The following is a 22,334-nucleotide window of genomic DNA, read 5'->3' on the forward strand; positions in this document are numbered from 1 at the left end:
ATCTATTCCTCTCCTTCCAAACCGTCCAAAAAATACACAACGGAATGGAGTCCCAAATCTTTTTCCTTTTCTTCCCCACAAACGAGCCCCTCCAGCTAATTAAGACCTCCTTTACAGTTTCTGGAAAGACCCATTTAACATCTACTAACCCAAGGACAATATCCCACAAAACTCTAACCACTATACAATGTATAAGGATATGATTTACATTTTCTTCTTCACACCCACACAAAAAACAACAATTCGGAAGTTGCACCCCTCTTCTTTGAAGTCTATCCAAAGTAAGCACCTTCCCCCACGTCGCCTCCCACGCAAAGAAGGCGACTTTAGTTGGCACCCTAGCCACCCAAATACTTCTTGAAGGAAATCCTGTATCATTAGAATTGGTCAACAAGCTACAAGCTTCCTTGACCTTGAACTGACCATTTCTTCCTTGCCTCCAAAAGACTGAATCTTCCTCCAAAGAAGGCCTATGACCCCTCAGCATATGGAATAAATCCCCAACCATATCTAGCTCCCAATCATTGAAGTCCCTAAAAAAATTTGGGTTCCAACCTCCTTGACCAGAATTTTGGTCCCACATTTCCTCAATCGTTGAGCTCCTTTGGACAGCCATACCGAAAAGGTGAGGAAAACAATGGGACAGCGCTGTATCAGTACACCAAATATCTGTCCAAAATCTGATCTTGTTGCCCTTCCCAACTTGGAATATCATGTTATCCCAGCACCAATCTGATTCTTTCCAAATCTCCTTCCAAACCCCTACTCCAACCGCCCCATTATCCTTCTTTGGCCTCCATCCAAGACCGTCTTGGCTGCAGTTAACCTGGGAGGCATTGCGGGCTCTCCTCCGGGCGAGTTCCAAATTGAAGGACTATCCCCTAGGAAAATGGCAAAAGTTCGTGAGGTTTTAAAGTCTCTGGATATCAAGGTATATTCCAGGAGGAAGAGCAGATGCTCTACAGGATTGTGAGACCAACTGGATTTGGTTCGGGATCAGGGCCAGAGAGTTTCATATGAAGATAGTCAGTTGGAATACCAGGGGTTTGGGTTCTAAGAAAAAGAGAAGGGTGGTTAAGGATTTTCTGAGATCAGAAAAGCCGGATGTAGTGATGATTCAAGAATCTAAAAAGGAGGAGTGTGACAGAAGGTTTGTGGGTAGTGTTTGGTCAGCCAGAAATAAAGATTGGGCAGCCCTTCCGGCAAGTGGGGCTTCGGGCGGGATTTTGGTCATATGGGACTCTAAAAAGTTGCGTAGGGAGGAGGTAGTGTTAGGCTCTTTTTCGGTCTCAATCAAGTTTGAGTTGGATGGATGCGAATCTTTGTGGTTATCTGCAGTTTATGGCCCAAACAACTCAGCTCTAAGGAAGGATTTTTGGGTGGAGCTTTCAGACATTGTTGGGCTCTCTCATCCGCGTTGGTGTGTGGGCGGTGACTTTAATGTTATAAGGAGAAGCTCAGAAAAATTGGGAGGTTCTAGATTAACCCCAAGCATGAAGGATTTTGATGACTTCATAAGAGATTGCGAATTGATAGATCCACCTTTAAGGAGCGCATCATATACTTGGTCAAACATGCAAGAGAATCCAGTATGCAAGAGATTAGATCGCTTCTTGTACTCAAATGAGTGGGAACAAGTCTTTCCTCAAAGTCTTCAAGGAGTACTGCCAAGGTGGACTTCGATCATTGGCCGATTGTCTTGGAAACCAATCCATTCAAGTGGGGTCCAACGCCTTTCAGGTTTGAGAATATGTGGTTGCAACATTCTAGTTTTAAGGAGAATTTTGGAAGATGGTGGAGAGAGTTTCAAGGAAATGGGTGGGAAGGACACAAGTTCATGAGGAAATTACAGTTCGTTAAAGCCAAATTGAAAGAGTGGAATAAGACTTCTTTTGGAGAGCTAAGTAAAAAGAAAAAAGATATATTATCTGTTTTAGCTAACTTTGATTCCTTGGAGCAAGAAGGGGGACTATCCCATGAACTTTTAGTCCAAAGAGCTTTAAGAAAAGGGGAGCTAGAGGAGTTGATTTTGAGAGAAGAAATACATTGGAGACAAAAAGCTAGGGTGAAATGGGTAAAAGAAGGGGATTGCAACTCAAAATTTTTCATAAGGTGGCCAACGGCAGGCGAAATAGGAAATTTATCAAGGAGTTGGAGAATGAAAGTGGTCTCATGTTGAATAATCCAGAGAGCATAAAAGAGGAGATCCTAAGGTATTTCGAAAAGCTTTACGCGAATCATTCTGGAGAATCGTGGAGAGTGGAAGGCTTAGATTGGTCCCCTATTTCTGGTGAGAGTGCGTCTAGATTGGAATACCCCTTTACTGAAGAAGAGATTTATAAGGCCATTTTTCAGATGGATAGGGATAAGGCGCCTGGGCCGGATGGCTTTACCATTGCAGTGTTTCAAGACTGTTGGGAAGTGATAAAGGAGGATCTAGTGAGAGTGTTTGCAGAATTCCATAGGAGCAGAATTATCAATCAGAGCACCAACGCTTCCTTTATAGTTTTGTTACCCAAAAAAAACATGGGAAGGAGAATCTCGGACTTTAGACCCATTAGCTTGATCACTAGTCTTTACAAGATAATAGCCAAAGTGTTAGCAGGGAGACTAAGAGGGGTACTTCACGAGACTATTCATTCCACTCAAGGAGCCTTCGTGCAAGGGAGACAAATTTTGGATGCAGTTCTCATAGCCAATGAGATAGTGGATGAGAAAAGAAGAATAGGGGAGGAAGGAGTTGTATTCAAAATTGACTTTGAAAAGGCCTATGACCATGTGAGTTGGGATTTTTTGGATCATGTGTTGGAGATGAAAGGGTTTAGTCTTAGATGGAGGAAATGGATGAGAGGTTGCTTGTCCTCAGTTTCTTATGCAGTCCTAGTGAACGGTAATGCGAAAGGGTGGGTTAAGGCATCTAGAGGTTTAAGACAAGGCGACCCTTTATCACCTTTTTTGTTCACTATAGTGGCAGATGTATTGAGTAGGATGTTATTGAAAGCTGAGGAGAGAAACGTCTTGGAGGGCTTCAGGGTGGGTAGGAACAGAACAAGGGTATCCCATTTACAATTTGCAGATGATACCATTTTCTTCTCCAGCACTCGAGAAGAGGATATGATGATGCTTAAGAATGTTCTGCTAGTGTTTGGTCATATTTCCGGTTTGAAAGTTAATTTTGACAAAAGCAACATCTATGGCATTAATATTGAACAGAATCACCTTTCTAGGCTGGCCGAGATGCTTGACTGTAAGGCTTCTGGGTGGCCTATACTTTACCTAGGTCTTCCTCTGGGAGGGAATCCTAAGGCGAGTGGCTTTTGGGATCCTGTGATTGAGAGGATATCAAGGAGATTAGATGGGTGGCAGAAGGCGTATTTATCTTTTGGAGGTAGGATAACTCTCATTCAATCTTGTCTAACCCATATGCCATGTTACTTTCTCTCCCTTTTTAAGATTCCCGCCTCTGTGGCAGCAAAAATTGAGAGAATGCAAAGAGAATTTCTATGGTCAGGCGTAGGGGAAGGCAAAAGAGACCATTTGGTTAATTGGGACGTTGTGTGCAAACCGAAGTCGAGAAGGGGTTTGGGTTTCGGAAAGATTTCTATGAGGAATGTCGCTCTTTTAGGGAAGTGGTTGTGGAGATATCCTAGGGAGGGTTCAGCTCTGTGGCATCAGGTTATCTTAAGCATTTATGGATCTCACTCCAATGGCTGGGATGTCAACAATATTGTTAGATGGTCTCATCGTTGTCCTTGGAAGGCCATTGCACTAGTCTTCCAAGAGTTTTCCAAATTTACTCGGTTTGTGGTAGGGGACGGGGATAGAATTCAGTTCTAGGATGACTTGTGGTGGGGGGATCAACCTTTGGGAATACAATATCCAAGATTACTTAGCGTAGTCACGGATAAAAATGCTCCTATTTCATCAATTCTCGGATATTCCCGTCCTTTCTCTTGGAATTTCAATTTTCGCCGAAATCTTACTGATCCTGAGATAGAAGATTTAGAAAGCCTTATGCGGTCTCTTGATCGTCTACACATATCTCCTTCGGTTCCAGATAAGAGATCATGGTCCTTATCTCCTTCAGGTCTTTTCACAGTCAAATCTTTCTTTCTGGCCTTATCCCAATATTCTGAGTCGCCTCCAGTGTTCCCCACTAAGTTTGTCTGGAATTCTCAAGTCCCTTTCAAAGTCAAGTCCTTTGTCTGGTTGGTGACGCACAAGAAGGTTAATACTAATGACTTGCTACAAATGAGGAGACCCCACAAAGCACTTAGTCCCGACATATGTAAGTTGTGCATGAAGCATGGAGAAACAGTAGATCACCTTTTCCTCCATTGCTCTTTGACCAAGGGGTTGTGGCACAGATTATTTCAGTTAGCAAAGATGGATTGGGTTTCCCCAAGGAGCATATCTGACATGTTTTTTACTAATTTTAATGGTTTCGGATCTTCTAAGAGAGGGGTTGTTTTATGGCAAGACGCGTGCATCGCGTTAATGTGGGTGGTGTGGCGGGAAAGGAATGCAAGGATTTTTGAGGATAAAGCAAGGAATTCAGGGTATCTTTGGGATTCTATTCGTTTTTTGGCTTCTCTATGGGCTTTTTGTTCTAAGGTTTTTAAGGGATACCTCTTAACGTGTTACAACTTGATTGGTTAGCGGTGTGTAAATAGGCCGTTAGTCTTTTTCTCGTTGTATTTCTTATATTTGATTACTTGTAGTCTTGTTTTTCTTTGGTGGGAGGATTTCTCATCCTTCTAATTGTACCTTCTTTTTATCAATATATTCCATTATCGTTTCCTATCAAAAAAAATACTTCACCTTAATCACTTGTTTCCAAAGATTCTCTTTGTCACAAGCATACCTCCATATCCACTTGCCAAGTAAAGCTTTGTTCAACATGACTAGCTTCCTAAGGTCTAGCCCACCCTTTTCCTTGTCTGTACAAACCACCTCCCATTTAACTAGATGAAATTTCCCTCCATATTTCCCCCTCCCACAGGAAGTCTCTTTGCACTTTCTCTAGCCTTCTAGCAACAATCTTGGGCATTTTGAAGATAGACATTTGATAGATTGGCATGCTAGCCAAAGTACTTTTAATTAAAGTGATTCTTCCCCCTTTAGAGATATATTGTCGTTTCCAAAGCGCGAGTCTCCTCCTTACTCTCTCTTCCACCCCATCCCACATATAAGGAGCTCTGTTAGGAGCCCCTAGGGGAAGACCCAAGTACTGAGAGGGTAAGGACCCCACCCTACAGCCTAGCTCAACAGCCAACTCTTCAATCTCCACCACCTCTCCAACTGGAATTATTTCACTTTTGGCTAAGTTAATCCTTAGACCTGAAGCCGCTTCAAACCAGAGTAAAATCCAACTTAAGTGAGTTAGATGCTCCTTACTAGCCTCACAAAATACAATTGTGTCATCAGCAAAAAACAAATGGGAGATGTTCAAAGGGGATCTACTGCCACCCCCAATGTTACACCCTGATAAAAATCCCCCTCCACGGCTCTCCTAATAAGAACATCTAGCACTTCCATTCCCATAACAAAGAGATAAGGAGATAAGGGATCTCCTTGTCTAAGGCCCTTAGTGCTAGGGAAAAAGCCAGCTGGCACCCCATTAACCAACATTGAGAAATTGGCTGAGGATAAGCAACTCCACATCCACCCCAACCACTTAGACCCAAAGCCCATCTTTTGCAGAACCTTCAACAAAAACTTCCAATTGATGTTGTCATAAGCTTTTTCTATGTCCAATTTGCAAATAAGGCCCTTTTCTTTTCGTTTCTACCACGAGTCTATCACTTCATTTGCAATTAAGGAAGCGTCAAGAATTTGTCTTCCCCTCACAAAGGCATTCTGAGAAGTGGAAACCACCTTTCCAACCACTTTCTTCAGTCTGTTAGCTAGCACTTTAGCCAATAGCTTGTAGAGCCCCCCCCCCCAGAAGACTAATAGGTCTAAAATCTCCAAGATCCCTAGCCCCGCTTTTCTTGGGAATCAAAACCAGAAAAGTATTGTTGAGGCTCTTGAGGAAGGAGCTATGCTCGTGGAATTCCTTGAACATTTAACACAATCCACAAACAAAACTTGAAAATGACATGAGAAGGTAAAAGGTTTAGAAACAAAGAAACTTCTATGAAGGAGGAATTTCAAATAAAAAACTTCCTAAATTCTAAATGAAATTTAAATACCAACCACTAAAAAACTGAAAAGTTACCTAAATACCTTTGATAGAGTAATTTAGAATTTCTTTATTTCCTTTCATTCCTTTCTTAAGTAGATCTTAAATATTCATCCCCTTCAATTTTAAGTTCAATCATATTTGTTTCATAACACAGTAATGACTAAACCTATACATGACCGATTTAACTATTAGATCATGTTAACATAATTATGATTCGATCTATATATAACCTTTTTAATCTATAATTTTTTATTGGGAAAAAAAAAGGAAAAAAGAAAGGCCTAGACCACAAGAATGAGGACTTCAAAAATAACTCTTCAAGTCATAGCTCTTTCAAAATCCTCCTATTGCATCCTTGCAATGCCAAAAAATAAGGCAATGTAATACCCACAAAGATCCAATCACCTCATTAATGGAGGATTTGTGATTTGCATATTCCTCACCCTGATGACACAAATACCATCAATTCAACATAGCGCTTTCCCTCCTTATTAGCAGATCTATGGTGAGAATCTATTTTCTAAATAGTTTTTCCATGCTTTTTGTAAAAGTAACTGTCCTATTGCGTTTCCTTGAGCTAACTTTATTTAAGGAGCTAAAGCTCCTCCTACAATTAAAGCCTCTGCATAGCTAATTGCCTGTGAAAAGATTAATGCTAACAATTGTTATAAAAGGAGGCTTATTCCCTACGCCAAAATTCAAGCCGAGATTTTGTTCTCAGCATATTCCCCATGAAGATACTAGTTAAGGAATGGAAGACATCCAACCTTTCCAAATTGCTTACCAAATGTCATAGCCTATCAAATCCCTACCTTCCCTTGAGCAACAACCCCCTCCTAACTCCCAAAATTCTCCTTGATAAAGAATCTGCACATGACTTATGCAGCTAATGGAGGATATATATTAACCAGTAAACTATGTAGCATCACTATACAGAAATTAATCAGTACTATGTTTGGCTGAAAACCAAATATTGCATCAAAGACCAAGCATGAAGGACTGATAACATGATAGCACACTAACACTTCATAAAGTATAAGGTACTTCAAAGAGGGGTGGGGGGGAGAGGTGGCAAAAAGGATAGATGACATGTAGCAAACTCACTTACAAAAAGGTCTGGTGATATAAAGTTTGAATTTCAGAACTATTTTGATATGGCTCATAAAGTTAAATTAAAGGGCTATGTTAGTATTCAAGGTCAACACTCATTGTTATCAGTGTAAACTAAAACTCCCTCACACCTCCCTAAATCTTTCTCCACTTATATGTATTCTTGAACAGGATGGACCTCAAGTGAGTATTTAGAATATGCAACTGGAATTTAGACGTACTGCTGTGGCAAAGCTAGCTAACAGTAAGTTAGATAGGCTCAAAGACCTTATATATATAATTCTCTCTTTCTTCTGATTACCCCTCCCATTCTAGATTTTTCTTGGAATGAAAACATCGTTAGAAGCATTAACAAGGCTAACAGACAGTCAAGGCAATGTCCAAACAGGTTCAATACAACAAAGACTCTCTTCATCTCTCCCATTGCACCCCTTGATCTTTGTTGACCTTTTTATGAGAGTTTGTTTGGTCCATTCCATCCAAGAACAAATATAAGTGGAGAAAACTTTAGAGAGTTGGGCCTATCTAACTCACTGTTAGCTAGCTTTGCCACAACAGTACCTCTAAATTCTGGGTGCATATTCTAAATTCTCACTTGAGGTCCATCATGTCCAAGAATCTATACAAGTGGAGAAAGATTTAGGAAGGAGTGAGGGAGTTCTAGTTATCACTGATAATAATGAGTGTTGACCTTGAATACTAACATAGCCCTTTAATTTAGCCTTATAAGTCATATCAAGGTAGTTCTAGAATCCAAACTTCATATCACAAGACCCTTATATATATAATTCTCTCTTTCTTCTGATTACCCCTCCAATTCTATATTTTTTCTAGGAATGAAAACATCATGAGATTTTAATATGCAGCAGTTAGAAGCATGAACAAGGCTAACAGACAGTCAAGGTAATGTCCAAACACATTCGATTTCCTCTCCCATTGCACCCCCTTTTCTTATTATCAACATTTCCCTTTCACAACATGCCTGTGAATTTTTCTAATTTTTAAGAAAAAACGTAAAATGAATGTGTTGTGTCCTTTCCATGTGTCAATTCCCTTTTCTTTTTTTCAAGTTTTCCATGTTGGCCTGTCCTTGTTGTGGTGTATCTTATATCTCTGTTCGATGTCCATGTCAAACTATGTATTGCACTACAAATCTGAGTAACTAATAAGTAATGAAATTCCTAATTTTTGATAACTAGTAGTTTCTCTCTGCTCGAGTCCTTACCCTATTGCACTACATGCTAGGCAAGAAGCTTTGTGGTATCCTATTGCATTTTTTATTTCTTTTTTATTAGAAATATACTGATTCACTAATATGATTGTTTAAGTACAAATGACTGAAGAGAAGTGCTTCCAAAAAGATAACTAATTGAACAAAGAAAGAAAGTGAACTTCTCAAGTAGGAACAATAGGATAACATTACATCTCAAGAATATAACACGACCTTGTACAAGTTAGAGCAACTCTACACTCCTTAAGGAGTTAAGAAATCCTCTAGAAGAGAAGCCTGAAGCTAGGCTCCTCGTTTTGCTAAATGATAGACAACACGATTTGCTAAACGAGGAGACCAACAGAGGAGCAACCCAAATTGCTAGCAACATCTAGAATTTGACAAAGCCACCCATCATATTTCCAAGTGCAATAGTAGAATCCAAATTTTTAACAATATTTTATTCAGTCAATATGCCATCCTGTTTTACTCTTCTTTATAAGGTAGGTTTCTTGTCTGCTACTAGCAGAAAATATTAAGTTGTTTCCATATAGAGGTGATTGGATGGTGGATAGTTATCCTAGGCAATTGAAATGCCTAGAGAAATTTTTGGCTTGGCAATGGTTGACCATTGGTGTGGTGGGGCTGACTTTTTTCTTGAGGATGAAGGTTTCTATTAGTAATGGTTGTCAAATTTTGGCTTGGCCATTGGTGTGGTGGGGAGCTTCTATATGAATGTTTCCTGAGGTTATTTAATTTTACAGTCCATAAGAAGACTTGGGTTTTAGATTATTGGGTTGGTGCTTAATGGAATCCAAGGATAAGGAGAAACCTTTTGGATAGGTAGGTGACTTTGGTGGACTCCTTTCTACATTTGCTGAGCACTTATTCTGTTTCTAGCAGCCTGGAAGACAAATTTACAAGGAAGATTGCTAATAGGAACTCTATCACAGTCAGATCATATCATAAGTCCCAGGTATTGGGAGACCTTCACACATTCCCTACTAAGTTGATTAGAAACTCAAGATGCCTTGCAAGTTCCATTCTTCTAGTTATCACTGATACTAAGTTGATTGTTAATCGGCTAATGAGTGGAGGTTGGAGTATGCTTAAGCTGTCTTTGCAATCAAGATTTAGAGTCTGCTGATGACATCCTCATTCATTGTAGTTGATTAGTCCACAGTCCTTGGTGTTCTCCTTGTTTGATGTTTCTTCAATCTTTCCTTGTTCAATTAAAGTTTTTCATCTTAGTTGGTTTGGTGCTTTTGTGGGAGCCAAAGGCAAGTTGATTTGTAAAGTGATCCTCTATTTATTTAGATCCATTGGGAACAGGGTAATGACAGAAGTTTGCTGGTGTGAAGAGATCATGTTTGATAGTGAAGATGTGCTTCTAAACACGTTTTTCATGTGGATAACAGGGGGCATGTGTTAGCTACCTGGCCTTTCTATGAGTTTGATGATAGTATGAGGACATTAACTTGTACTGTTGTAGGTTTCTTTCTTTACCTTAGTGTGCTGCCTGTGTCCTTCATGTATACATATGAATAGAACCCCTTTTATGTTAGGGGCTCATTCTAATATACTTTCCTATTTGCCTAAAAAAATGGTTTGGAGAAAATATTACATAAGCAAGGTCCAAGAAGCAAGAGGAACCAAACAGTGGCTGAGCCAGTTGCAATGCCTAATAGAGCCTGGGTCATGAAAAACCCAGTGCGTGAACCCATGAATCCACAAAAAATCCTAGGAAAACAAAGCAAACAAAGGCATAAATACTATATAAAATAAGCAAAATGTGGATTCGACAAGATGCACCTGATCATTTGATTTTAGAATCAAACTACATTCATTCAATGTGCAATCCATCAAGTAAATCAGTGGGAGCTTCAAAGTAGCATCCTTTGAGTTATCTGTGACATAGGTAACCACTTGTTAGGACATAAAATTTCTAGGAAGTTTTTTCTTCATTCTAACATTTCTTCCATCAATAGGATTAGAGAAAAAAGATTTTCTTGAGTTCAAATATTAAATTAGGAAAAAAAAAATAGCAAATCATATTATGTCTAAAATCATGCAGTGTGTACACCAGATCAATCACTACTTCAATAGGAAACCAAAAACTTCATTATTAACAAAAAGGGAGCAAAATAGGGAAGGATAAGCCATCCTTTGAACAACAAATATCCCTGAACACCCTCCATTTAGAACTTACAACAATATAACAAAACCAACAGAATCCGCACTCATGCAGCCATTAGAAAAGCCTCTGTCAACGCACCTTAAACCTCTAGAGAGATAAAAGAGAAAACCAAGAATAAAACTTCCAAGGTTCACTCTTTCCTTGTGAAGCCCATAGAAGCACCAGTGTTGAATCCCCCTCCACTATAAAGGCTTTCATCATAACAAGGATTTCTACTTCAATAACTAAGTCAAGACCTGCTGATCTAGAGAATATTGCCCTCATGGTTCCCAAAAGAAAGTCTTTCTGTTAGAAAAACACAAGTCTAAAACTCTGTCCATGTTAAAATAAAATTTTCTTAAGCAAAAAAAAAACTGTCCCTCAGCATATGTTCAAATGAGACAAGTTAGCTGATAACCATTCTCTTTAATGAATATAATAAATAACAAAAGAGGGAGAAGCCCCATTGGCACAGTCAAAAGTATAAAAACAAAGACTCAAAATAAAGACCTGATGTAGGAGCATTCAAGAAATATGCTAAGACCAAACTACCTTAGTGCTTTAAAATACAATTGTTTGAGCACTAGAAATTCACTTGAATAAGGATTCCAAATATTTAAGTTTTTTATTCTAATTATGATTTCATCATATGGAAAATTACATTAACCTCCTCTGAGGTATGGCAAAATTACATGCAGCAATCCTTTCTTTTCAAATATTATTACACAGACCTTCCCTAACATTTCAGTCGAACACTTTGATCATCAACTGTCAACTGACCTTCCCTAACATTCAAGAAATTCCAAGATTGCTCCTCTTTACATATATTAGTAAGGCTCAACAGTAACATAAAAACCAATAAAAAAGAAAAAACAACCTTAAATATTGCAAACCCAGTTCGTATTGCAACCCTGTCATCTTCATATTCTTATCCCTTATCTTGTTTATAACATTTTATGTTCATTATTTCCGATGGAACAACATTTATCACTTAAGACAAATCTCATCCACAACAACCTCTTCATCCATCTCATTTCTTTCAACTTGACTCATACCATCCTCATCTCCATAATCTCTATCATTTTCTACAGTTGGATCAAACTAGGATCCCTACTGTCCAATGATATGAGGCATTTATGTAAATTTTATCTTTGAACTTATGAATCATTCTTGTTCGCTTTTAGTGAAAACGAGTGAACATTTTTTGGGAAAAGAAAAACAAAAAAGTGCAAATTTGCATCGGGGATTCAGCTTTTGAAAATAAGGGATTAGGGTTTTTTCCAGTAATTTTTTTTAAAATTTTTATTGTTTTTAAGAAATGATTTATGTTTTCATAATTGTTTCCCCTACTAGACTTTTTGTTTATAATTATCATATTAACAAAAATCATCTTTATTCAAAATTAGCTCATCTTCATCCATTTTTCTTTGTCAATCTTTCTTCTTTTTTGAGATTTTACTCAATTATTCATTCAATAAAAATGGTTATTAAGAATCTCTCTTTCAAATTTTTTTCCAAGAAGGGATTTTACTCCTTTTTTTTCACTTTTTTCTTATCTTTTCTGCTGAGTTAAGAACCCAGCTAAGTTTTAGGGGGGCTCCAATTTTTCTATTGGCACCAGATTTCATGCATCTTAAACCTTTGCAAAGAAAATAAAGGGGAAGAAAGGCAAACAAAAAATATTTTAAGGAGAATCAGTTCATTCAACATAGAAATTGGATAGAGAGGAGGGGGGGGGGGAGCATTCATGAGGCATGAAGTTCAAATAAACTTAGCACATTAAAGATAATTGTTGTATCATTAGAAATGTATTTAGATATATTTTTATATATTTTATGTATTCATATTAAGAGTATTTGATTAGGATTGTTTTCCTATTATATTTAAGTATTCATATGTGTGTGTGCATACATATGTATATATGCATTTACATGTAAGTAAAATAGAAAGTACAAGAAGATGAGAGTGAAGGAAAATGGACATAATTTACAAACAGCTGGAAGATGAGAATTGTGCAGCCTATAGAACCAAATCCATTTATGGCTGAAAGAAGCAGAATATTGCCAGATTTCTCTGCTAAACAATGTACCTTTCCATAGAGTTTCCTTTCTCTCTTTGCATATGTGTCATTTTAACAACAGCATGACAGTCATTTCTATCTATAGCATTTTTGACATTTCAAGATGGAATGAGTAAGTGGGAGACAGAACATTTTCAAGAGTGTTCTCTAAAAGATGTTAATAGCTCTTTGAAAATTGGGTTTTCCAGATGGAAGAACTCATTTTGGGGTTGCAAATATAAAAATATCTTCTCTTCTCTCTTTGGATTTGAATTTTTTATGGATTTTTATTAATATTTTTCTTTTAATTCTTCTAATAGTGGTCCATGAATTCTGATTTCAATCTGAAGATATAGAGGCCATCAATAAATTACATGCATCAATGCAGCTATCAACCATTGGATTATTATGCATGACATGGCATTGAGAAAGATTCTACAGCTTACAATTACCAGAATGAGATGGATATACCATGATTTAAACAACAGTGAGAAAATATAAAGCAGAAAAAGATGCATTTACTTGGAATGCCAATATAAGCAAGTGAAGGAAAAAGAATTAATAAAAAGAGACAATAAACTTCAGTAATTACTGACAGAAGAAAAAGTACTTACTGCTGCTAAATATCGATTGTCCATTCTCAGATCCACTCTTCAACATGTTCATGTAGCCCTTTATTGCCTGGTATATTTCACGAACAACCAGTTCCATTCTCAGGCAAAATCCACACCAATTGTTGGTGAAAAGGACCACACATCTTTCTTCCAAGCATGGCCACCATATTGACTGCTAGATTTGTTAAAACCAAGAACCAGCTCCGAGAACGTATGGGTTGTAACTCGAGGGATAAAATCCACCTCATGAAAATCTAGATTAACAAATGGTGGACGTGGGGCCTCCCTAGGCTTAGAACAACAGAATCAGAGTGTTGATATGGAAGAAGGCTTCCATTACAAAAACCATCAAGAAAAGTAGCCAGTGAAGAATAACTAAACACTTTATTTTCTGGAAAAACATAATGCTGCTGTAAAATAGGATCAATTATTACTGCTGATGGAATCTTTGAACCAGAAGTTAGAGCTCTAAGTAACCTGTAGCCACCATCAGAAAAGAAAAAGGAACCTTTAAAACCCTGAGAGTATTTCTGTTGTTTCCCTAATTGGTCTAACTGTGAAAAACCTTTTTCTTCCACCTTCAGATCTTCAGTTATTGCAAGTTCATGACTTGCAAGAAATTGGGCAGGTTCTATAGATGGTGACTGTGTGCTTGTAACAACATGAGTTGTCCTCTCTTTGCCATGCTCAGAAGAAGGTTCAACAACAGTAGGTTTAGATTCTTCAGCCATGTTCACAGCAGATATGCCTGCAGTATATAGTGACTGATCCTTGTCCAAATCAGCACTATTTTCAACAAGGCCTTCCACAGACAGTTCTGGTGAAACTTGACTAGACTGAGGTTCAGCCTGTGATGTTGATGTATCAGCTATTTTGACATCAAAGTCATCAGATAGAAGTTGGAATCCTACCTCCTTCGCGAGTGAGCTTAATTTTGCCTTTTTCTTATGCTGAAGCAAGTATCCCAAGATCTCACTCAAGGAACTACCTTGTAAATCTGAAGTTATGCTATCCAAACGTTTACCCTTATTTATAACCATGACAGATATCTTATCCTTTGCTTTCATCTCTTGACTTGTTGGAGATACCGATAACTTAGGATGTCCAAATTTACTCCCTGATGCATGATAAACTTGGAGAGAGGGTTTACCAGGCTTATTGTCACTTTGTCCGCCCATTTGAAATGATATCTGATAGTCCAGTGCTAATTCTCTAAAAGCATTCAGAGCTGCCTTACTCTTTCGTCTAATTCTTGATGAATCGGATGATCTATCCACAAAAAGAACAACTGATGGCTCACTCGAAGGTAAAGTAGGCTCAGTATCATGCCCATCATCTTCCAACTACAAGATAGAAAGACAGGTGAGGAATCAAAATACAGAATAAAAAACACACTAATTAATCTAGAGAATAAGAGAGAAGAGGTAGAGGCAAAATGACAAATAAGGAGGCGCCTCATGGATCAACAAACATTAGAATCTGTGGATTTCATAATTGGCATATGTCATAGTCATAATTGGCACAAATGGAAGTCATACTTGGCAATCTGTAGCTTATCTATACTGTATTATAAGAAATGAGTGTCATGAAAAGGGATGGCTTGTCGCATGTAGATGATATTTTTTTCTGAAATCATTACCAGCCAAAAACATGTTTTCATGCTGAAATATTAATCAATTATTATTTTAAAATACCATGGCCCAGCAAGATCATTGTATTTCCTACAACCAAGATAAAATTATTCTAGTGCATACTGTAGTTCTTGAAAGGATGCACTGTGATCTGCATACAAAGATGCATCAAAAAGCAACATCCAAAACAAGCGAGAACCAGATTAAATTGAATCATTCTAATAAGAGAGACAGGGTATTCACTATACCATTGGAAGTTATTGAAAGATATGGCCCTCTATCTATAATACACTCTGCCGTAAATGCATATGCAGGATTTGATCAATTATGGGACAACCATCAGGTTCAGCAGATGTACCTTTTCAAGAAACTTACAGTTATTGAGGCCATAAAAGCAATTAACTATACAACCAGCAAAGTGTCCAGACAGGCAGCTTAGCTGGTTGGAGATGTGTATCATGGTATATAAGATAATCCAAAGACTGCAATCAGAAAAACGTAATTACCTTGGAAATAGACACTTGATGATATTGAGCAAGGTGCAGGATATCAGACAAGCAATACATGCCCACCACAGTCACAAAGATATTGCAACAGTCTAGCCATGCAGTTAACAGATCCACATATGATAAGATGAAGATACATATGATACAAGCCTCATCATTTAACTTGTATGAAGATGGTGTAGTTCAGGTAATGGTCCAGATTTCACAATGAGTTAAACATGTCATACATCTAACAAGATATGGGCATACAGGATTCTGGAAAAAGACAGGCAGTATGATGCAAAGAATTCTCATGCACCACTTAGATTAACAAAAGATTACTGCAAAACGGGTAACTTACCTCTGCAACAAGTGAATTTTGCGTCTGTAAAACACTACGGAGGTCATCCCCTTCCTTCAGAATCTTTGAACAAGAGGGACATCCAGCAAAGTAAACCATTGCAAACCATGAACCAGAATCTCCAATATCCAGAGATGAAAGCAGAGATCTATTAGAAACTAGACCAAATCTTTGCCGTTCTAAGGGCAGGAAGAACTCTCCTGCAACTGTCATGAACTTCGAGAGAAAAAAATCAAACTGCTTAAACTCTTCAATGGTACAGGACAACTTAACCCCAGGTGTATATTCTCAGTTTCCAGGTAAGGATCACTGTCATTTACTCTGCTGAAATCTCCAAGCCAAGGAATGTCATTAAACCCATTTTCAATGCCACAGTTCAGCTTTTCATTTTGCATTCCCTGTTTTTGAGAAAAAAGGAAAATATGAGGAATACATTTCCAAGACATGCACCTCCATTTTTATTCCAATCAGCCTTGTAATGAAGTGCAATTAGAAAATATCATCCACCTTCTGGTTTTCGTTCCCTCTTGGTTCAAGTGTTATATTTGTCTCTCCCTTGAAATCTAATCCAAATGGAACCCCTGCAATGCAAAGCTTTCGTCGATGTCATAAATGAACAAAATGACAATGCAATAATTATATTCAATCTTGATGTGGACTGAGATACTGAGACTAAGGGAACATCAAGTTCTCATCTTTCCAATAATAACATTTATTTGGTAAAAAAAAAAATTATTTAATAAAAACAATATAGAAATATAAAATGAAACTTTAAAAGAGATCAATAAAAAGTAAAAATCATAATTTAAATTCAAAACATCATAAGCTAAATGTGTGCACAATATTATATGATGGGTAGGGTGTTAAAAGTAAGTGCTGCTAAAGATAAATATATACAATTCCAACATATATACTGCCATATGATTTAAACTATTAAATAACATACAGTGTCCAAAAGCAACCTATTTACACATTAGAAGTGTAATACAACCAGACCAGTACCAACTACCATTGCTACCTCCACCTGGAGAAATATCAAAAGAGAGATCTCAACTGAAGAGATCTCGAGACCTGCAGAGAAGAGAGATCTTGATGGATGCTCAACCAGTTTTGAGAACATTAAGACCATGCATGCAACATCACCTATATATCGGGAATTCATATATTAGGCAAACTTCATTTTGTGTGACCAGCAGACTGTCCATTACTTTAGTTCATGGTGGAGACACACACATGCTTGCTAAGACACAACAGGATCAGCAAACTAAGATGTGTCACTCAAGCATAAATAGGAGGAGAAAACACCAAATGGAGTTCAGACCAACTAACAAAATCTCATCATTCACAACAAAATTTGTCCTATGATCTCTTCAAATATTTCCTGCTCTATAATTGTATTATATGGTATATCCCTCTCCACTAAGATTTTATTACTAAAATATACATGTCAGGGCATATTGATATTGCAGTAAAGGAGTAGTGTTCTTCTAGGCTCTCTTACAACATACACAAACAAGAACACAATACAAGTAAAGCATGGAAGCTAGGCAAAATCTAAACAAGCTCCAAGCAACATGGACAATTAACATATGCGTTGTCCAACCATTCGTTTGAGTTATACACCAAAAGGGGAAAGGGACAATTAGCCATAAAAAGCATTCTGGATAATATTGAGCTTGAATTTCATTCAAGCTGATGTTAAGAACCACACATGCATAACAGATGCATTGGATGAAGAAAAAAGACTTAAGTTCCAGAGTTTGAGACACCTTGTTCACCAAAGGCATCTTCAGTTCCATTGTTCTTCCCCTTTGCCAACAATCTGGGGGTCCATCCACAAAATTCCAGGAGAAGTAAAGCTTTGTCAGTTGATTCAAGAAACAGTTTCAATTCCTCGTGAGTTTTTAGGGGTTTGAGGGGAAGTTCTTCAGGAAAAAATGACATAAGAGAATAAGCAGAAGATAATATGTTTTGTGGTCGAAGTCTTCCTTGATACTTATAAGGCACAGAATGGTGGTAGTTTAGAATTGTTATTTCCTCCATAGCACCAAGGGCATCTGCCAGCACCTTTTCACTATTTCTGTATATAAGCATCAGTTTTATGGCACCAAGTTTCTCTTGCTTCTCAGTAACTACATTAGCTAATTCCTTCATAAGGGATTGAGCCTCACCAGACCCTGCATATCAAACATCAAGTTTATCAGCATTATCATAAAGAATTCTTTCAAATGGTAAAATATCTAAAGCTTACAACTAGCTAAAAAGTGTAGATGCACAAGAATAAAATAGTATGTTGATATAGAGGGCAAACAGTTAGCGCTCAAGAACACATAATGATAAAAATAGTACCCCAAGCCACATTGTCTAGCAACCAAAGAAAAAGACTTCAAACTTGAGAATCATGTATATAGCCATATACATGATTCCATTTATAAGCCAACTTCATACAAACATAAGTATACAAAAAATATTGAGAAACAATAACATATAAGAAAACCTAGGGGAAGGATAACAAAAGTTATTGATCATGTAAGATAATGCGATTCTACTGTTAAAAAATGAAAATTGTGAACTGAGGCCCCTTTGTCCCACTACACTAGGAGGTTCAGATTGTATATGTTACCGCCACACCCAACTTTGTCCCAAAGAATTCCCCTCATGACGCTTTTCCATTACCCTTCCCATGAGAGTAGCTCATCTCTTTTAGAACACAATCACATTCATCCACTTCATTTTTAACAACATAACTTTCCCCCACAATGATATATGACTCACCTCTCTCGAATTATTGAGTTCAAGCACGCTCCTCTCCTAGAAAAGCCCCTTCTCTCAAAGTTAATCAATCATATGGTTTCTTATTCCACTTGACCAAATGGAAAATTTCCCAACCCCATGTAGATCTCCCAAAAAATGCCCCTCTCAACTTCTCCAACAGATTGTCGAGTGAAATTAGGATAACCAACAGACATGTATTATTATAGCAAGAAAACTTCAGAAAATGCTTGTGATGGGGATTAATGTGCCTCCTTGTGATACATCTTTTCTTTTCCAGGTTGCCAATATTCTTTTAAACATCTCCCCCCCCCCCCCCCCCTCGACCAAATGGAAAATTTCCCAACCCCATGTAGATCTCCCAAAAAATGCCCCTCTCAACTTCTCCAACAGATTGTCGATTGAAATTAGGATAACCAACAGACATGTATTATTATAACAAGAAAACTTCAGAAAATGCTTGTGATGGGGATTACTGTGCCCCTTGTGATACATCTTTTCTTTTCCAGGTTGCCAATATTCTTTTAAACATCCACCCCCCCCCCCCCCCCCACACTAGGTTGCAAACTGCCTAGGCTTGAAATTGGCCTCCTAAGGAAGTCCAAATAAGTCAATGATAACTTACCAAGCTTGCAACCCAAAACCTCAGAGAGTTTATATCCCACCAAAGTGGCTTATAGATCACTTGGTTCTTGCACCCTAAATCCCAATTCATCCACATTTGCAACAGAAATGAATAAAACCTTTTTTTCTAATACATGATCCACAGGGCCCCAGTCCACATTATCATAGGCCTTTTCAAATCAATCTTCAAAATCATATAAGCAAAGACAAACAAAGTATTGAGGCATGATTATGGAGAGCCTAGGAGGAGGTTTTGTGAGATGGAAAAGAAGATTTTTGATGTAAGGCTCAAAGGAATTGATGGGGGGAAGTGGATTTCAATCACAGAAAGAAGTTATAGCAATATCTTCTCTTTGGATTTTAAAAGGAAGAGATTTGTTGGCTGTTGGAGCAATTGAAAAATGCATCTGAGCAGGAAAGATCCTTAGGTTTCATCAAGAAATTCAAGGAAAAACATAGACACATCATCTAAAGGTATGCTTTAATAGAAAGGAAGGCTCATCACGTTGTCGAAGTTTGCAACAAATCAAAGAAATATCGTTAAGGTGATTTCAAAGAGTGTTAGAAGCAAAGGGTGGGAAGGTTTAAGGGTAGAGATATCTTCAATGGCAAAAATTCCCTTCCAGTGCATTTTTGGTGAGTCAAATAGAGGTAATGTTACCTAAGAAGTTAGCAAGTTGTGGTCATTGTGGTGTAAAGTGATCCTATGCAAGTATTGTTCAAGAGGAGGGCCTAAGGTGCTAATGTCCCAATCGAAAAGTGGACTAGAGTTGTGGTTTGAAAAGCAGTATTAGGATGGAGGATTGGTTAGAGGTAGGAAGAGCTATTGCAAGTATTTTGGATATGAATGGTATGGCGTCCATTACACCATTCTCGATCTTCAAAGAATTGTTCTTCATGGATTCCATTGAAAAAGCATGTTGGCTTCAAGAGTTAGGAAGGGTATCAGTGAAGAGAGGTCTTGCAATAACTTTAAGGAGATTATCATTAAGGGCAAACACTAAGTACTCAGAAATTTAGGTGACATTGGATAGAACTAGAGGCCTTCCCTTCCATTTATGGTCCAAGAATCACTTGCATCATTTGATGAAGGGTCGGGGAAGAGTTAGAAAGATAGATGATGCTTTTTAAAGCTAGTTAATCTTTCAAAAATCAAGATGAGAATAGAATTGGAACCATACATGGTGTTACCAATGCTATTAAAGGTGAAAGATGGATTCTGATGTTTCACAGTGTCCATTTTAGTCATCAGAGAGGAAGACGATTGTGTGAAATATTAGCCTTGTGGATGCTACTTCCTATGTCTTTATGATTCAATTCTCTTTATAATGTCACCATGAGAGGAGGACAGTGTTGGTTTACAATGGATTCAAAGTCCTTTGATCTTTCTATAGAGGAGGTTGGTGGGAAGTTGAGAGGTGTCATTGTGGAATGAGGCAAAGGCTTTTTAGTCTAGGTGAGATTCAGGGAGCTCAGTTTAGGATGCTTGTTAGAAGGGGTGGAAGCTTCTTTTGAGACAAAGAGTTGCGAAAGTGGAGCAAATGATGGAAGAAGGGAGGTAGGGAGTTCAAGCTGGAGAGTCAATCAAATGGGGGCAAGGAGGTTCATTTTCTGCTTTGTTATCATGGCAAATGCAAAGTGGTTTGCCTTGATCTTTCTAGAAGGGAGGGGTCTCCATGGGGGTTGGTCCATTTTGACAAAGAAACTTCGTTCGTTAGGGGTTGTTCTTGCAACTAAGGCCAGGTAAGTGGTCATTCCAACAGAGAAGAGGAGTAGCTCTATGGTCATCTGGAAATGAGACTTTCGCAAATGTAGTTAGGAAGAATATGGGCTTGGTGGGAGATGCGGTCTAGCTCCAACTTGGGGAGAGTGAGGAGCAAAGTAGGGAAGAGAAGTTCAAGTTTGTCTGGTTCGGAGGTTCGGAGGTTTGGGAGTTATTTTGTACAACACGTTCTCTTTTAGTTTCCAGTTCAAATAACGATAGTGTTATCATGCTATGGCACTATTGTCAAGGTCATCCAAGTTTAATGTATCTTAAACAGCTTTTTCCTTCATTATTCAATAAAGATTCTAAAGTGTTCCAATGTGAGATTTGTCAATTTTTTTTATTTTTTTTTAATAAGTAAAGAGGAATTTGAGATTTGTCAATTATGAAATCATGTTCACAGTTCTTATCCCCTTCAATCATATAAATCATCTTATCCTTTTTCTATGATCCATAGCAACATTTGGGGGTCCTCTAAAATAAAAAATGTGACAATTTCTAGATGGTTTTTTTTTTTTTTTTTTTTATGGATGATCATACTAGAATTACTTGGATATTTCTTATGAAGGAAAAATCGGAAGTGGATCAAATTTTCAAAAATTTTAATAACATGATTCAGATCGAATTCCATGCAAAAATTCAAGTGTTGAAAACTAACAATACTAGAGAATATTTCAACTCCATTATGGGAGATTTCCTCTTAAGCGAAGGCATTGTTCATCAAAGTTCATGCATTGAAACTCCTTAACAAAATGGGATTACCGAGAGAAAATAGACACCTTTTAGAAGTTACCAGGTCTATAATGTTCTCCACCAAGGACTATAATGTTCTCCACCAATGTTCCCAAATTCTTTTGGGGAGACGTACTTATTAATAGAATGTTTTCTCGTGTCCTCCGTTTTCAAACCCCATGCCAAGTCCTTCTCAAATCTTATCCAGATACTCAACTTCTATCCACTATTCCATCAAAAGTGTTAAGTAAGCTCAATCTTCCAGCAATCAAGTGTGTATTTCTTAGGTATTCACTAAACCTGAAAGGCTACAAATGTTACTCCCCAGTAACCAGAAAATTCTATAATAACTCCATGGATGTAACATTTTTCGAAAATCAATCATATTCTAAATCTGATATTCAGAGGGAGCATACCACTAAAGAATATCAATTTTGGAAAACAGAAATCACAACCAGCAGTCTTCAAACACTTGATTCTCATTTTCCCCAGTCCCATATCCCTCGTAGTCAAAGTCCTCCAATGATTGAGTCTTTAGACACCATGGTTGAGCCACCTAGAACTCGTCCTCATTCAATTCACTCACAACCTGCCAACAACAATGACTT

At 37.8% G+C, this 22,334-nt stretch overlaps 2 protein-coding genes across 2 annotated transcripts in view; both read right to left on the bottom strand.

The window, feature by feature from the left end:
* LOC117905932 overlaps positions 1-13,487 on the bottom strand; it is a 37,903-nt gene extending 24,416 nt beyond the window's left edge. Inside the window, exons 1-2 of the mRNA XM_034818854.1 lie at positions 13,357-13,487; positions 10,320-10,414 (exon numbers count right to left, since the gene is read on the bottom strand). Of these exons, the coding sequence (XP_034674745.1) occupies positions 10,320-10,414; positions 13,357-13,453 (192 nt within the window). The 5' untranslated portion in view covers positions 13,454-13,487. The remainder of the gene's footprint in view (positions 1-10,319; positions 10,415-13,356) is intronic.
* A 123-nt stretch (positions 13,488-13,610) lies between these two features.
* LOC117920632 lies at positions 13,611-16,108 on the bottom strand. Its single transcript, XM_034838238.1, has 2 exons — positions 15,834-16,108; positions 13,611-14,699 (listed from the first exon to the last, which is right to left on the bottom strand). The coding sequence occupies exons 1-2, from the start codon at positions 16,044-16,046 to the stop codon at positions 13,611-13,613; spliced, it is 1,302 nt and encodes a 433-aa protein (XP_034694129.1). The 5' UTR covers positions 16,047-16,108.
* Between the last annotated feature and the right edge of the window lie 6,226 nt (positions 16,109-22,334).

This window comes from Vitis riparia, chromosome 1 (assembly GCF_004353265.1).
Source record: "Vitis riparia cultivar Riparia Gloire de Montpellier isolate 1030 chromosome 1, EGFV_Vit.rip_1.0, whole genome shotgun sequence".
Taxonomy (NCBI): domain Eukaryota; kingdom Viridiplantae; phylum Streptophyta; class Magnoliopsida; order Vitales; family Vitaceae; genus Vitis; species Vitis riparia.